The sequence below is a fragment of the Lepus europaeus genome, chromosome 9 (genome assembly GCF_033115175.1).
Source record: "Lepus europaeus isolate LE1 chromosome 9, mLepTim1.pri, whole genome shotgun sequence".
In the NCBI taxonomy this organism is placed as follows: domain Eukaryota; kingdom Metazoa; phylum Chordata; class Mammalia; order Lagomorpha; family Leporidae; genus Lepus; species Lepus europaeus.
Window position 1 is genome coordinate 7590185 of NC_084835.1, and position 17051 is coordinate 7607235.

At 44.9% G+C, this 17051-nt stretch overlaps 1 protein-coding gene across 6 annotated transcripts in view; it reads left to right on the forward strand.

The window, feature by feature from the left end:
* Nucleotides 1-29: 29 nt before the first annotated feature.
* The window catches only part of FANCD2 (FA complementation group D2), a 78352-nt gene continuing 61330 nt past the window's right edge, over nt 30-17051 (forward strand). For 4 of the 6 annotated variants that reach the window (XM_062200440.1, XM_062200444.1, XM_062200442.1 and 1 more), the window contains exons 1-8: nt 56-181; nt 4107-4181; nt 7178-7318; nt 8277-8344; nt 8477-8580; nt 9618-9678; nt 12654-12706; nt 15158-15236. In XM_062200440.1, coding sequence (XP_062056424.1) covers nt 4130-4181; nt 7178-7318; nt 8277-8344; nt 8477-8580; nt 9618-9678; nt 12654-12706; nt 15158-15236 — 558 coding nt within the window. In that variant the 5' untranslated portion in view covers nt 56-181; nt 4107-4129. The other 2 variants (XM_062200441.1, XM_062200445.1) reach the window with 2 other exon arrangements.

Here is a 17051-nt window from a genome sequence, read left to right on the forward strand (position 1 = left end):
GGCTGGCGGGAAAAGCCGAAAGCGGCGGGCGGCGACGGCTTCGCCGCGGGTGAGTGAAGCGGCAGCGGTCGACTCTCGAGGCCCCGCGGCCTGGTCTGGAGGCCCGAGCGGCCCAGCTTACGCTCTGGGGCGACGCACCCCGACCTCGGCTGGTCTGCCCCGTCGTGGAGTAACCCCTCAGGTACTGCCCTGTGTCGTTGAGATGACGAAAGGCTGCGAGCCTCCCCCGGTGCCCACAAGCCCTGGCCCGGGCATTCGCCTTGTCTTCGCCCTTTGGGCTTTTCGCGACGCCTGGCGGGGTCGCACGTCGGGGCGTGCCTGGAGTCGGACGGTCCAGACCATCATAACGGTTATACACGATCAGTGGAGGCGACGGAGAAAGTAAAGGCTTGGAACAAAATGCCCGCTACGTCATAACGGTTAACTTACTAAGTTATTAGTATAAGCAAGGATGGTGACAGTGTGAGGAACAGAATTTTTATAAAGAAGTTTATGTTGGTGAAGACATTTTTTTAAAAAGTTTTCCCGCAGGCCCGTGTTGTGGCGCAGCGAGTTCCTGCCGCTGGCGCCGCCGTCGAAGGCCCGGCTGCCCCACTCCGGCTGCGTCCCTGCTAACCGGCTAGTAAAATGGCGGGCTTGGCCCGAGTGCGTGGGCCCCTGCCACCCACGGAGGGAGCTCCTGGCTTCGGCCTGGCGCAGCTCCAGCCCCTGCATCGTCTGGGGAGTGAACCAGCAGATGGAAGATCGGTCACTCTTTCTCTCTGTAACTCTGCCTTTCAAGTAAATAAATCTTAAATAATAATGATTGTTCACATGTTTCCTGAGCTGTTTTTATTCTTTTTTTTTTTAAAGAAGATTTATTTATATATTTGAAAGGCAGAGATACAGAGAGAAGGAGAGAAAGAGAGAGAAGCCTTCCGTTCGCTGGTTCGCTCCGCAAATGGTCACAAGAGCTGGGGCTGGGCTAGGTTGAAGCCAGGAGCTTCTTCCCAGTCCCCCATGTGGGTGCAGGGGCCCAAGAGCTTGGGCCATCTTCTGCTGCTTTCCCAGGCCACAGCAGAGCTGGACAGGAAGTGGAGCAGCCGGGGTTTGCAGCTGCAACCATACGAGATGCTGGTGCTGCAGGTGGAGGCTCAACCTTCTATGCCACAGCACTGGCTCCACCATTTCTTTGCTCAATAAATTTCATTTATTATTTATTTGAAAGGCAGAGAGAGCGAGCGAGAGAAACACAGAGGTCATCCGTCCCCTGGTTCACTCCCTAAATGCGCTGATACTGGTCCAGCCTGCAGCCAGGAGCTGGGAACTCAATCCAGTATTTCCATAGGGGAGGCAGGAACCCAATCACCTGCTGCTCCCTAGGTGTGTGTGAGCAGGAAATTGGAATGGGGAGCAGAGCCAGGAATCATCCCCAGGCGCTCCAGTATGGGAAGCCTCTGTTCTAAGCAGCATCTTACTGCTGCCCCAGTTGCCCACCAGATGGTAGAAAACCGTTTTCTTTTTGAAAATTTATTTGAGCAGCAGAGTTAGAGAGAGCGAGATCTTCCATCTGGTAGTTCACTGCTCAGATGGCCACAACAGCCAGCACTGGGTCTGGCTGAAGCCAGGAGCCTCTTCTGGGTCTCACACACGAGTCGCAGCGGCCCAGGCACTTGGGCCATCCCTCATTGCTTTCTCAGGCACCATAGCAGGGAGCTGAGTTGGAAGTGGAGCAGCCAGGACTTGAACCGGCGCCCATAAGGGATGCTGGCGTCACAGGTGGTGGCTTTACCTGCTGCACCACAGTGTTAGCCCTCCCCACCACCAGAATTTTGAAACCCATGCATATGTACATCAGGGATCTGCAAATAATTAATGAGAAGAACATTTTATGAGAAAACTATATAAGGATTTAGAAAACATTTTGAACCAAACATCTTTTTTTTTTTAAGCTCCTGGCTCCTTTTTTTTTTTTTTTTTTTTTTTTTTTGACAGAGTGGATAGTGAGAGAGAGAGACAGAGAGAAAGGTCTTCCTTTCCTTTTTGTCATTGGTTCACCCTCCAATGGCTGCCACGGCCAGCACATCGCACTGATCCGAAGCCAGGAGCCAGGTGCTTCTCCTGGTCTCCCATGGGGTGCAGGGCCCAAGCACTTGGGCCATCCTCCACTGCACTCCCGGGCCACAGCAGAGAGCTGGCCTGGAAGAGGGGCAACCGGGACAGAATCCGGCGCCCCGACTTGGGCCCTGCACCCGCATGGGAGACCAGGAGAAGCACCTGGCTCCTGGCTTCGGATCAGCGCAGTGCGCCGGCCGCAGTGGCCATTGGGGGGTGAACCAATGGAAGGAAGACCTTTCTGTCTGTCTCTCTCACTGTCCACTCTGCCTGTGGGGGGAAAAAAAAGGTTTTGTGGGGAATAAGTGAATTACTAAAGTATGAAAAAGTTAAAACATGTGTTAGCTCGTGGGACTTTACCTCTGCCAGCCATTCTTGACGATTCTCAGAAATAACTGCTGGGCGCTAGCGTCGCTGAGCTAGGTGGGACTGGGCTGTTCCCGCGGAGCCCCACGGTCTGTGATGTGCGGGGGCTCCCAGCTGTGTGAGAAGCAGGGAGGCTAGAGGAGCAAACTCTGAAGACAGGTGAGACAGTTTTCTAGGAAGGTGACCTTTGATCTTTGAAGAGGGTTAGAATTTCCAGACTTAAGATTATTTTCATTGGAAAAAAATGCCTTTGTGCAGGGGTGCTGAGACAGGATGAAGCAGAAGGTTGTGCGTCCAGGCTCTCCTCTGCCTCTGCAGTCTCCTTCCTAACTCTACAGGCCTCTTCCGGTTTCACCGTGAGGTTCTCTCTGGTCTACTCTTCTCGTATCACTTCTGCTTTCTAATTCCTTTTTTCAGCCCACAGGTCCCTGCTTCAAATTCACTTCCTCAGAGAGACTGTCCCTGAGAAAATGTCCTTGTTTTTCCTTACTCCTACCCCCAGCTCTACCCGATTTTCTTGTAAGCCCTCACACTGTTATGTTCTTTATAGCATTTACACAGCTGTAGTTAAATTCACTTTATACCGTGTATAGCTGTACTATTTTATCATGTAAAAGCAGGAGCCATACCTGGCTTGTTCACAGGTGTTGCTCCAGCACCAAGCACAGTCCCTAACGTATAGTGTTGAGTTACACTGTTCAAGGACAGATCATTTGGGGCTGGATAATGAAGGGTCTGGAATCTCAGTTGGAGGGCTACCAGGTGGCTGGGAAAGGCTTGAAAGGAAGGCAGTTTTGACCAGACTAGGTACAAGAGTGGAAATTTTTTTTAAAGATTTATTTATTTATTTGAAAGAGTTATACAGAGAGAGGAGAGGCAGAGAGAGAGAGGTCTTCCATCTGATGGTTTATTCCCCAATTGGCCGCAACGGCCGGAGCTGCGCCAATCCGAAGCCAGGAGCCAGGACCTTCATCCGGGTCTCCCATGTGGGTGCAGGGGCCCAAGGACTTGGGCCATCTTCTCCTGCTGTCCCAGGCCATAGCAGAGTGCTGGATCGGAAGTGGAGTAGCCAGGTCTTCAACCGGCGCCCATATGGGATCCCATCGCTTCAGGCCAGGGCAATAACGTGCTGCACCACAACGCTGGGCCCACGAGTGGAAATTTTTTAAAAAAGATTTATTTATTTATTTGAAAGTCAGAGTTGCACAGAGAGAAAGAGAGGCAGAGAGAGGTTTTCCATTCTCTGGTTCACTCCCCAGTTGGCCACAACAACCGTAGCTGTGCTGATCCAAAACCAGGAACCAGGAGCTTCTGGGTCTCCAACATGGTGCAGGACCCCAAGGAGTTAGGCCATATTCTACTGCTTTCCTAGGCCATAGCAGAGAGCTGGATCGAAGTGGAACAGCCGGGACTTGAACCGGCGCCCATATGGAATGCCAGCACTGCAGGCAGCAGCTTTACCTACTATGCCACAGTGCTGGCCCCAAGAATGGAAATTTGTTTCACACTGGAATTTAGATAGCATTCATGTGAAAACTAGCAGATCTATGGTTTTGGATATAGAAGTTTCTTTGGGCTATATGGCTTTTAAGTTTTCATGATTTAGCTTCTAGCAGATAACTTATGGTCTCTTGATTTTGCTCTAGGAAAGAATTTGACTTTGGTCAAAATGGTTTCCAAAAGAAGACTGTCAAAATCTGAGGACAGAGAAGATACCACTAGTAAGTGTCTAGTCATTTTTTCTTTATTTCAGGTAACAAGTGTCTGAGGTGCTTTAGGAGGTGTGAAATTCCTGCTTTTCAAGTGCTGGGAGTCATTAGGGCTTCATGGGTACAGTACACAGAATGTGGTATGTAGAAATTTGGGATTGAACGTCTGCTTCTAATTCCACATGTGACCGTGGTTGTGCTCATAGCATCTGGACCTCAATCTGCATATCCATTGGAGGAGTTAGTGTTATAAACCTTACTTCTTATGCATCATCTAGGTGCTGGGACGCGAAGACACAACTTAATTATTTACCTTGAAAAGACTTTATCATCCTCCTTCCTCCCTTAAAAAATTATATTCTGGATAAATGCTACAATAGTAGTTTATACAGGAAAGCAAGTACAACAGAGGCCAGGAAATGATGCTGCCGCTGCCCCTGCCCCTGCCCATGTGAGAGAGACTATAGGAGCTCCAAAGAGAAGGGATTGAAAGTCATTTTCATTTGTTACAGTCATCTCCTTAAAAATAGTTCCAACTTGTTGACTGAAGTATTATTGTTTATTAAATCATAGGAATATAGATCTGACTCTTGATCAAACACAGCTAATATTGATGAAAATGCTTGTTGAACAGCATTTAGAGTAATTACAGTTTTGAGGAAAAAACCATGTTAGGAGTAGTCTTGATTTAGGAAAGGAAATTCTGAGCCTCTGAAAACTGCTAGTAAAGAGGTTATAGTATATACACAGATGGTAGGAATTCTGAAACTGCAGAGGAACAAATTAGGAAGTCACCAAAAGTGAGTGTCCTGTATTGCAAATACTGTTTCCCAAAAGAGAAGCGACTTAAGAATTAACTTTATTGGAAAGAACTTGGGATTTTTTGGTCATTAATGAATGAACTGAATCTTTTATCGTGGTTATACCTTAAATTTCTTTAAGGAAGGCTGTAGAATTGGAAAAGAAAAAAATATAGAGTTGTAGCATTAAGGGAGAAGTGTGGATTGCATGCTTGGCTTCAAGTACTTCCTTTTTTTTAATTGTTGTCTTACTGCTTTCCTTTTTCTTTCTTTCTTTTTTTTTTTTTTTTTTTTGGAAACCAGGTATTATTAATTTATTTATGAAACAGACCAAGTGAAAAACAGAGAGGGAGAGAGATTCCATCTACTCGTTTACTCCGCAAATGCCTAAAACAGCCCCACCGGGCCAAGTCAAAGCCAGGAGTCAAAAGCTCAGTCCAGGTTTTCCATGTGGGTGGCGGGGCCCCATGTGCTTGAATCATCACTTGGTTGTCTCGCAGGTTGCACAGCAGCAGGAAGCTGGATTGGCATTGGACCCAGGATTCAGTCCTGTATCGTAGGATATAGGTGTCCCAAGCCACATGCTGTGCCAGCAGCCTCAGGAGTGTGGGCGTCCCACTGCTAGGCTGATAGCTGCCCCTTGTTTCTTACTATGGGTGAAAGCCTTGGAAATGGGCTGAGTCTGGGCTTTCTGCTCAAAGAAAAGATGCATGAGAACCTGCCGTGTTCTTTCTACCCTGCTTTCAGATCTTGGATTCTCAAATTTGATATGTGTCAGGAATATCACTTGAAGACTTTGCCAAAAATTTAGAACCTTAAGTCCCATTCTCAAGATTTTGACTCAGTAACACTACAGTATGGCCTGGAATAGGCATTTTAATATGCTTCCTTTGTGGCTGGCGCTGTGACATAGCAGGTAAAGCCACTGTCTGTAGTGCCAGCATCCCATATGGATACCGGTTCGAGTCCTGGCTGCTCCACTTTTGACCCAGTTCTCTGCTATGGCCTGGGAAAGCAAAAGATGGCCCAAGTACTTGGGCCACGTGGGAGATCTGGAAGAAACTCCTGGTTCCTTGCTTTGGATCAGCACAGCTCCGACCATGGGGGCCATTTGGGCAATGGACCAGCAGATGGAAGACCTCTCTCTCTCTGCCTCTCCTCTCTCTGTGTAACTCTTACTTTCAAATAAATATATCTTTAAAAAGAGTAAGCTTCCCAGTGATTCTAATGCAATCCTTTGAAGACAACAGCTTGAAAGACACTGACTGCCTTGGAATTTGGGTGGAAAACATTTCCATGGTTGTTAAAAGTGGCTCATTTGAGGGTGGTGGTTGTGGCCAGCAGGTGAGGTTGCTGCTTAGAATACCTGCTTTCCGTATCAGGGTGCTTTGGAGTGAGTCCCACCTCCAATTTCTGATCTGGCTTCCTGCTGATGCACACCCTGAAGTGTTTGGGCCCCTTCCATTCACATGGCAGATCAGAATGGAGTTCCTGGATCTTGTCTTCAAGCTGATCCAACCGCACTATTTCCAGTCTTGAGGGAGTGAGCTGGTAGATGGAGGATCACTCTCTGTCTCTATTGCTCTGCCTTTCAAATGAATAAAAATAAATGGGGCCGGTACTATGGTGCAGCAGGTTAAAGCCACAGCCTGCAGTGCCGGCATCCTATACGGGTACCAATTTGAGTCCTGGCTGCTCCAGTTCCAATCCAGCTCCCTGTTAATGCACCTGGGAAAGCAGCAGAGGATGGCCCAAATTTTTGGGCCACTGCACCCATGTGGATGACCTTGAAGAAGCTCCTGGCTACAGGCTGGCCCAGTCCTGGCTGTCGCAGCCATTTGGGGAGTGAGCCAGCGGTTGCTTTTTATCTGTGGCTCTGCCTTTTAAATAAATAAGTAAAAATTTTTTTTAAAGAGAACTTCTCTTTCAAAAAATAAATTTAAAAATGGAGTTGAAAAATAAGTTTATTTTGTTTTTAATGGAACATTTTGATGTTTCAAATGCAGATTCCATGGGTGGGGATAATTCTATTTAGTGAAAGATTGATTTGTTTATTTGGAAGCCATTGTTGCTGATTGTTGACATAGTTTATTTCACTATAGCAATAATTCTAGTACAATTCTTCAAAAATACATTGATTTTCCTGAGTTTCCATTTAAATATTTGCTTTACTGTTGGTTACATTCTTGAAAATGTTTCTATTTTCAGAAGCCAGAGAAAAACAGCTTTCCAAAAAGACAAAGAAATCTCAGTCACCTGACAAAGTTGAAGACAATGACAGTGTCTTTGTAAGGCTTCTTAAGATATCAGGAATTTTTCTTAAAACCGGAGAGAGTCAGAATCAACTAGGTAATTTTTAAATCTAGCTCTGTTTTCTGGACTTCGTGAAAGGGCTCAGGGCTGAATCATGGATTTCCTAAATGGAAAGTGAAGATTACAAATGGGAGGACCATATGTTTTGAGACAAGGATGAAATTGCTTTTTAGACGGTATTGGTACAGTCTTCTTGTCCTGGATACCGTGTGTTAAAGTACTTCTAATTATGCTTGTACTCCTCTGTGTTTCCTTGTGAGAAAATAAATGCTTGGTAAACGATCAAGTAATTTCAGAAGAATGTTTATAAAACCATGGAATGTCCTCTTTTGGGGTCACAGATTATATTTTGTCCTGGCTGAAATTTTGTCAGGTCTTATTTATAGCACTTTGTAGTTATCTTCCATGAAAGTCAAGTCTTCTACTGTGGGTTTAGAAAATTTGGCCTGGAAATTAGGTTGAAAATACTATCTGTTTTACCAGAAAAGAAACTTAGGTCTTCAGGAAAGGAAACATATTGTAGGAGATGAAATTGTGTTTGTCTGCTTTTTATTACTACAACTGAAACATCTGAGAGAAGCTATTTATGAAGGAGGAAGGTTTGTTTCAGTTCGTGGTTTGAAAGGCTCACAGTCCAAGATTGGACAGCCCCCGGAGTCTGGTATCTGATGAACATGGAAGGTGGTGGCAGATAATAGGAGGGCGGCATGATAGAACAAAAGGGGGGAGACGGGAACCTGGTCTTATATGTCAATGTGGTCTGTCTTTAAAAGTCACGGACTTATATCATGAGGCCCGCATGCCACCAACTGAATCCAAATTAATCCTTTCCCAAAGGCCCCATCATCTTCAGACACTACTGTTAAGTCTCTGTCCTTAATCCATTAACCATTAACATAAGACTTTGGTGACTAGACCCTTAATATATGACCCTCAGGGGACACTAGAGAATCCAATTACAGCAGTTAAGTGACCAGTTCTTCTTTCCTCACAGCTGTGGATCAAATAGTTTTCCAGAAGAAGCTCTTTCAGACGCTGAGGAAGCATCCTTCTTATCCCAAAGTACGTGTTTTCTCCCCACTGTTTCTGCTTTTGCTAACAGTCGAGTGGGGCTGGGATGGTTTTTAGCTAACTGATAGCAACCAAAGCTAAAAAATGTTAATCTTTTCTTTTTAAAAAAATCTTCCTGTTAAGATAATAGAGGAGTTTGTTAATGGCTTGGAGTCTTACATCGAGGACCAGGATAATTTCAGGAACTGCCTTTTGTCGTGTGAGCGGCTGCAGGAAGAGGACGCCAGGTGGGTGAAATCTTGCTGAGATTCTTTTTTTTTTTTTTTTTAATTTGACAGAGTTATAGACAGTAAGAGAGAGACAGAGAGAAAGCTCTTCCCTCCGCTGGTTCACCCTCCAAATAGCTGCAACGGCCAGAGCTATGCTGATCTGAAGCCAGGAGCCAGGAGCTTCTTCCAGGTCTCCCATGTAGGTGCAGGGGCCCAAGCACTTGGGCCATCCTCCGCTGCCCTCCCAGGCCACAGCAGAGAGCTGGACTGGAAGAGGAGCAACCGGGACTAGAACCGGTGCCTGTATGGGATGCTGGCACCACAGGCGAGGATTGACTTAGTGAGCCACAGCACTGGTCCGAGATTCTGTCTTAAACTAAATAGATAGGTGGAGGTGTGGACAGCATGGGATTTTTTAGAGTTTCATTGTTGATTTATGGCTCTGTCTTCCTCAGAGTGGAAAACTAGCTTAAAATTATTTTTTATGTTTATGAGGCCAGAAAGTGGAGTATTCTTTTAGAATATGTCACCTATGTTGATTAAATTTCAAATCTCCACCTCTCCCTTGCTAAGAGCTGTCTTTTCATGTTGGATATTTCTTATGAAACAGGATAGACTGTTTTTGTTTTAAAGATGTATTTATTTATTTGAAAGTCTGAGTTACACAGAGAGAGAAGGAAAGAGAGAGAGAGAAGGGTCTTCTATCTGCTAGTTCACTCCCTGATTGGCCGCAATGGCCGGAGCTGTGCTGATCTGAAGCCAGGAGATTTTTCCGGGTCTCCCCAGCAGGTTCAGGGGCCCAAGGACTTGGGCCATCTTCTACCGCTTTCCCTGGCCATAGCAGAGAGCTGAATCAGAAGTGAAGCAGCTGGGATTCAGACCGACACCCATATGGGATGCCTGCACTGGAGGCGATGGCTTTACCTGCTGTGCTACAGCACCGGCCCCATACTATTTTGCTTTAAAGATTAGGTCTAATCACTGTTGTGGAGAAAAGACAATAACACCATTGAAACACAGAAAAAAATCTGTTTTTTTTTTTTTTTTTTTTATAGCTTGGGCACATCTTACTCTAAGAGCCTCATCAAACTGCTGCTGGGGATTGACATATTGCAGGTGAGGCTGTGCAGCTTTTTCTGCGGCCATTTGGTGGATGTGATTGGTGTCCTGCTCAGGTGTCCGTGGCTGGAGCGCAGGGTGGAGGAGGGTGGGTCTGCGACAGCTGTTGTGCTAATATGCATCTGATACAGTGATACCAGTCTTTGATCTGTGCTGAACTACCCAGTACTGTGTCTAGCAGTCCCATTTATTTCATCAGCTTCTGATTCCTCTTAAAGTCACATCCTGTATGCTGTGATGACCTTATCTTTGCCACGTTTGCATCTATGCCATCTCTTATTGAGCTTTCTAATTATGTAATTTGTTTTGTTTTTTAAAGATTTTATTTATTTATTTGAGATGTAGAGTTACAGAGGGAGAGAGAAGCATAGAGAAAGGTCTTCCATCTGCTGGCTCACTCACCAAATGGCCACAGTGGTCTGAGCTGGGCTGATCCAAATTCAGGAGCCAAGAGCTTCTTCCAGGTCTCCCACACAGGTGCAGGGGCCCAAGCACTTGGGCTATCTTCTGCTGCTTTCCCAGGCCATAGTGGAGAGTTGGATCATAAGTGGAGCAGCCAGGACTCGGAATTGGCACCTATATGGGATGCCTGCACTGCAGGCAACAGCTTTACCCACTGTGCCACAATCGCCGGCCTCCCAAATTTTCAATTTGTATGTTAGCTTTTTCCAGCTTTTGTAGTTTGAAATAAAGTACTTATGTAATTTGATTTTGCACATTTCCTCCTCTTCCTTACTTTTAATTTATTGGGTCAACAATGTGTTGACATTTTTTAAAATTATTATTTATTTTTTTGACAGGCAGAGTGGACAGTGAGAGAGAGAGACAGAGAGAAAGGTCTTCCTTTGCCGTTGGTTCACCCTCCAATGGCCGCCGCGGCCAGCGCGCTGCAGCCGGCACACCGCGCTGATCTGATGGCAGGAGCCAGGTGCTTCTCCTGGTCTCCCATAGGGTGCAGGGCCCAAGCACTTGGGCCATCCACCACAGCACTCCCTGGCCACAGCAGAGAGCTGGCCTGGAAGAGGGGCAACTGGGACAGAATCCGGTGCCCCGACCGGGACTAGAACCCGGTGTGCCGGCGCCGCAAGGCAGAGGATTAGCCTATTGAGCCACGGCACCAGCCCAATATGTTTTTAGTATCTCAAATTATACAAAGTATATACAGTGAAAGTCTCCTTCCTACCCATCCTTCGTTAATCCTCTTTTCTTTTCCCCTACTGTTAATCTCTACACTCTTCATCTCTTGCTTTTCATTGAAAATCTTAAATATAATTTAGTTGTTAGCTTAATCTAAGTACTCTATATTCCTCTGAAAAAAATCTTCTTACAAACTATTTGATAATCTTTTAAAAAATGTTTATTTCCATCTACTTAAGAGAGAGATATCTTAACATCTGCTGGGGTTCACTTCCCAAATGCCCACAAGAGCCAGGGCTGGGCCAGGCCAAAGCCAGGATGTGTAAACCTCATCTGGGTTTCCCATGTAGATGGTGTGGGCCTAAGCAGTTCAGCCATCATCCTCTGCCTCCCAGGTTCTGTCAGCAGAAATCTGGATTGGAGTGGAGTAGTCAGAATGGGAAAAGCGCTCCAGTATGGGATGCAGGCTTCCTAAGCAGTGGCTTATCCTGATGTGTTGCAGGACTCACCTCTTAATAGTCCTTTTTTTAATTTAAGATTTATTTATTCCAGGCCGGCACCGCGGCTCAATAGGCTAATCCTCTGCCTAGCGGCGCCGGCACACCAGGTTCTAGTCCCGGTCGGGGTGCCAGATTCTGTCCCTGTTGCCCCTCTTCCAGGTCAGCTCTCTGCTGTGGCCAGGGAGTGCTGTGGTGGATGGCCCAGGTGCTTGGGCCCTGCACCCCATGGGAGACCAGGAGAAGCACCTGGCTCCTGGCTTCGGATCAGCGCGGTGCGCCGGTCGCAGCGCACTGGCTGTGGCGGCCATTGGAGGGTGAACCAACGGCAAAGGAAGACCTTTCTCTCTGTTTCTCTCTCTCACTGTCCACTCTGCCTGTCAAAAAAAAAAAAAAAAAAAAAAAAAAAAAGATTTATTTATTCCAAAGGCAGAGTTAGAGAAAGAGAGACCTTCCCTCTGCCTGTTCACTCCCCAAAGGTCTGCACCAACCCGGCTGGGCCAGGGTGAAGACAGGAGCCAGGAGCTTCATCCTGATCTCCCACATGGATGCAGGGCCCAAGAGCCTGGCCCATCCTCTGCTGCCTTCCCAAGCTCATTAGCAGGGAGCTGGATAGGAAGTGGAGCTGCAGGGACTCATACGGGCACCCAGATGGGGTGCTGGCATCACAGGCAGCAGCTTTACCTCGTACGCTACAACATTAGCCCCTTGTTAATCCTTTTAAAGTCTACATTTCATGGATTAACAGTTATCATACTTAATAAGATTTAATTGCTAGTTGAATCTTTGAAGTCATTTTTCATGAGACGTTGTATTCTGGCAGCTTATATTAAAAATGTAGACTGTATTCATATTAGCTTTTTTTTTTTTTTTTTTTTTTTAAAGATTTGTTTATTGGATCTCTAAGGAATAGTAACAGAGACAGGGAGAGACAGCGAGAGAGAGTGATCTTCAGTCCGCTGCTTCACTCCCCAGGTGCCTGCAATAACTGAGACGAGGCCAGGCTGAAGTCAGAAGCCAGGAACTTCATCTGGGTCTCCCATGTGGGTGGCAGGGACCCAGATATTTAGACCCTCATCCACTGCCTCCTAGGTCCGTTAGCAGGGAGCAGAGTTGCAGGGACTTGAGCTAGGCATTCTAAAGTGGGCTGTGTGTGAAGGAGTCTGCAGTAGGGGAACTTACCTGCCATGCCACATGTTGGCCCTTGGCATTCTCACAGTAGGAGCATGTCATCCAGCAAGGTCTTTTCTCCAAGAGCCCTGGCTGGAGAGAATTCTGACTACATTCGTGTTATGTGTGTCGAGATCATCTCCTAATGTTTTATGTCTTCTTTTTTAGCCTGCAATTATCAAAACCTTATTTGAAAAGTTGCCAGAATTTTTTTTTGAAAAGTAAGTAGAATTATTCTGGAATACTCAAAAGTTCCCTGGTGTATTGTAGTTTGTCTCTAACAAGGATATTCTGAAACATCCTTGGTTTCTCTGATGGTCTTAATTTCTATGACACTAGATTTTTAAGTGGTTACTGAAATTTTGCTGTGATGTCTGTCTTTGAAATTTTGTCTATTAATATGACTTCATAAACACAAATAGTATTGTTACAAGAAAATATTGTGTGTGTTTGCCTGGATTATTTCTAGAAGGATACACAGACAGTAAAAGGTAATAGTGATTGTCGCCAAGAAAGGGACCAGTTGGCTGGAGTCAGATATTCGCTGAGTACTTTTTACCATTTTTTTTCTGCTACTTGTTTAAAATTACTGTGTTGGGGGAAAAATAATGACTAATAGAAAAATAGACAAAGGTAATGAATATACTAGTCACGAGAAAGATGAATGGATCAGTTTAAAAAATGTGATTTTGTTGGAAATTACAGACGTGAGTTTAAAACAATAAATGAACTTTTCCCACGCTCAGAGTGACTCGTGTTGGAGTTCGGTGAACAAGCATGTGTAGATGTTGCTCATGAGTGTGGACATCAATCCAGTTGTTCTGAAGGTCAATAAGGTGTGTGTATCCACATCTTAGACTTCACATAGCCTTCTGTCCTCAGCGCCATGTCTCCTAATTTATGTAAGCTAGTAGGTGAATAAAAACGGAGATGAGAGTACTACCTAAAATATCAAAAAGTAGTGAACACCTGAGATGTTTGAGAATATGTGGACATCAAAAATTATAAAAAGAACTATTTTAATGCATACATTATTTTTTAAAGATTTTATTTTATTTTTTTTAGATTTTATTTATTTATTTCAGAGGTAGAGTTACAAACAGTGAGAAGGAGAGACAGATAAAGGTCTTCCATCCGCTGGTTCACTCCCCAAATGGCCGGAGCTGCCTGGCTAGTCGTGGCCATTGTGGCCATCTGGGGAGTGAACCAGCAGAGAGGAGATCACTCGCTGTCTCTGCTCTCTGTAACTCTGACTTTCAAGGTAAACAGATTAATTTAAAAATATTTATTGGCTGCAGTAAACAAGGTCCAAGAATATTGTCAAGAAAGGAACTGAAGGTTGTTGAAGACATAGGAAGTTGGGGAGTCTAAAGGAGGTTGGAACGAAGACTGTCATTTTGGGGGAAATAATAATAATTAAGCCAACATTTTTTTCATTTATAAATGATTTTCAATACTTTAATGAATATAATCCAATTTGACCTTCTCTGTTTCCATAGCAGTTTATGTCTGCCTTTTTTTAAAAAAGCATTTGGTCATATTGACAGAATTAGATTTTTTGCCGTTGATACTTGCTGGGGTTTGTGTTTGCCCTGGCTGCTAAGGTACTGCCATCCTGTATTGGCAGTGTCTGATTCAGGTCCTAGCTCTGCTCTTGATTCTAGCTGATGTGCATTCCAGGAGGCAGCAGTGAGGGTTTCGTAATTGGGTTGCTGCCCCTGTATGGGAGACTCAGAATGAGATCCCAGCTTGTGGCTCTGTCTGGCCCAGCCCCACCCAGTGTTGCATGCATTTGGGGAGTGAACCAGATGGCGGGAGTTCTTTCTGTCTCCGTCTCTCTGCCACTGAAATAATGAATAAAATTTTAAGGAAAACAGTTTTGTCTCATTTAATTTTTAAAAATTAATTAATTTTATTTAAAAGACAGAGTTACAGAGAGAGATCTTCCATCCACTGGTTCATTCCTACAATGGCTGCAGCTGCCAGGGCTGAGCCAGGCTGAAGCTGGGAGATAGGAACTCCAGCTGGGTCTCCCACTTGGATGCAGGGGCCCAAGGACTTGGGCTGTCTTTCACTGCTTTCCCAGATTCGTTAACAGGGAGTGGGATTGAAAGTGGAGCATCTGGAACCTGAAACTGGTACCCACATGAGATGCTGGCCTGGAAGCGGCATTATCACTTGCTGTGCCACAGCACTGGCCATTCATTCAGTTTTTTCAAAATTAACTTTATTGTGTTTCAGAAATTTATGCTATTGTTAGGAGATACTGCCTAGCCCTGTCTTCCCTTTTCTCTGTATTTTCCCTGGATATAGCCAGTCTTAACCAGTGCATCTTCTTTCAAACATCTTTGTCATCATACCAGGTTACTTCAGAGCACTTGTGGAAAATGGAATTAAAAGATAAGTTTATTTCTACAAAATTTTTTTAAATTTAGGCTTAGGATTTTTCAGAATACACATTTCCATGAAGTTTTTGTTTTAAGACTCCTCTGTAAATAAACTTATGTGTCCTGCATTTTCATTATCACCTGTATGTCCAGCACAGTGTCCTGTGCATGTCAGGTGTTCAGTAGACCTGAAGAGACCTGCTGAAATACTTTCTACTGTATTCAGGCGTGCTGTTGTTTAAGTCACAAAGGCTCAGTCCTTGTCTTCTCATCCTGATGTTTTAGTGTGAACAGTGATGGAATCAGCATGCCTCGACTCATTATCAGTCAACTCAAATGGCTTGACGAAATTGTGGATAGCAAGGTAGGCTTTGCTGCTTTATCTCACTTGGATTTAAACAGTATATTTGCTGTATTTGCCCATGCTTTTGCAATTTGTAGGGTTTTTTTCTTTCTAATCAGAACATTCATATTTTTAAAGAAAGATTTATTTATTTATTTGAAAGGCAGAATTAAAGAGAAAGAGAGGGAGAGAGACCCTCGATCCGCTGGTTCATTCCTTTTGTGGCCTAGCCAAAGCCAGGAGCCAGGAACTCAGTCTGGGTCTCCCACCTTTGTGGCAGTGGCCCAAGGTCTTGGGGCATCTCCCGCTGCTTTCCCAGGCACGCTAGCCGTGAGCTGGATCTGAAGTGGAGCAGCCAGCATATGCACTGTTGCCCATGTGGGATGCTGGTGCTGCAGGCTGCAGCTTAACCCACCACACCACAACACTGGCCCTGAACATTTCAGATTTTCAATTTGTTTTTGTTTTTAAAGATTTATTTATTTATTTGATAATCAGTGTTACACAGAGAGAGAAGGAGAGGTATGGGGGGGAGGGGTCTTCCTTCTAGTTAACTCCTAGCTGCAATGGCCGGAGCTAAGCCGATCTGACGCCAGGAGCCAGAAGCTTCTCCCAGGTCTCCTACACAGGTTCAGGGGCCCAAGGATATGAGCCGTCTTCTACTGCTTTCTCTGGCCATAGCAGAGAGCAGGATTGGAAGTGGAGCAGCCAGGACTCAAATCGGTGCCCATATGGGATACTGGCACTGCAGGCGGTGACCTTACCTACTATGCCACAGTGCCAGACCCTCAAATTTTCAATTTGTACATTAGCTTTTTCCAGCATTTGTAGTTTGAGTAAGAATCATGAGTATTTCACCCTTTTAATTTCTTTAAAAAATATGCTTATCATATACAAAATATGATATGTAATTTATTAAATAAGTATATGGAAAGAAATAAATTTTTCAAAGTTTAGAGGTTACTGTGTGTAATTTTCAAAAGTAATGAGACCTCAAACCATCCTATTTCACTGGAAATGTTTTCATTGAATTACATCTTGAGAAAAATTACAGGAAGCTTTTGCAGTTACGTGATTTGTTATTGAAACACCCCATTAAAGTTGAATCTGCTTTGAGCATACAGTTTGAGGCCCATTTCTTTCCAGTTGTTAAAAATCATTCTACTAGTTTTGAGCAAATATTTCGAGCTTAAATCTATTTGTGAAAGTTAATGAGTTTTGGAGTCTTTATGGGCTGGGGTTTTGAGTCTGCTCCTTGACGGTGCATCTCCTTGAGGAGCTCATAGCACCACATTTCAAAAATAGACATTGTCATGCAAAGTCCACAGAGTTGTGAAGATCAGGTAACATGTGGGAGAGAGCTGTTACATGATATATCAACCACCCTGCATTTCTTTCTGCATGCCATCTTGTGTGAAATTTTCTAGGCCATTTGTGTCTGAATTTAGGACTTTGTTTTTTAAAGATTTAGCTATTTAAGGGCCAGCACTGTGGTATAGCGGGTAAAGCCTCCTCCTGCAGTGCCAGCATCTCATATGGATGCCAGTTCGAGTCCCAGCTGCTCCACTTCTGATCCAGCTCTCTGCTATGGCCTGGGAAAGTAGTGGAAGGTGGCCCAGGTGCTTGGGCCCCTGCACCCATGTGGGAAACCTGCAAGAAGCTCCCAGCTCCTGGCTTTTGATCACCACAGCTCTGGCCATTGCGGCCATCTAGGGATTTAACCAGTAGATGCAAGACGTCTTCCTCCCTCCCTGCCCCCCCACCAGCTCTGCCTCTCTGTAACTACCTTTCAAATAAAATAAATAAATCTTATAAAAAAAGATTTATCTATTTATT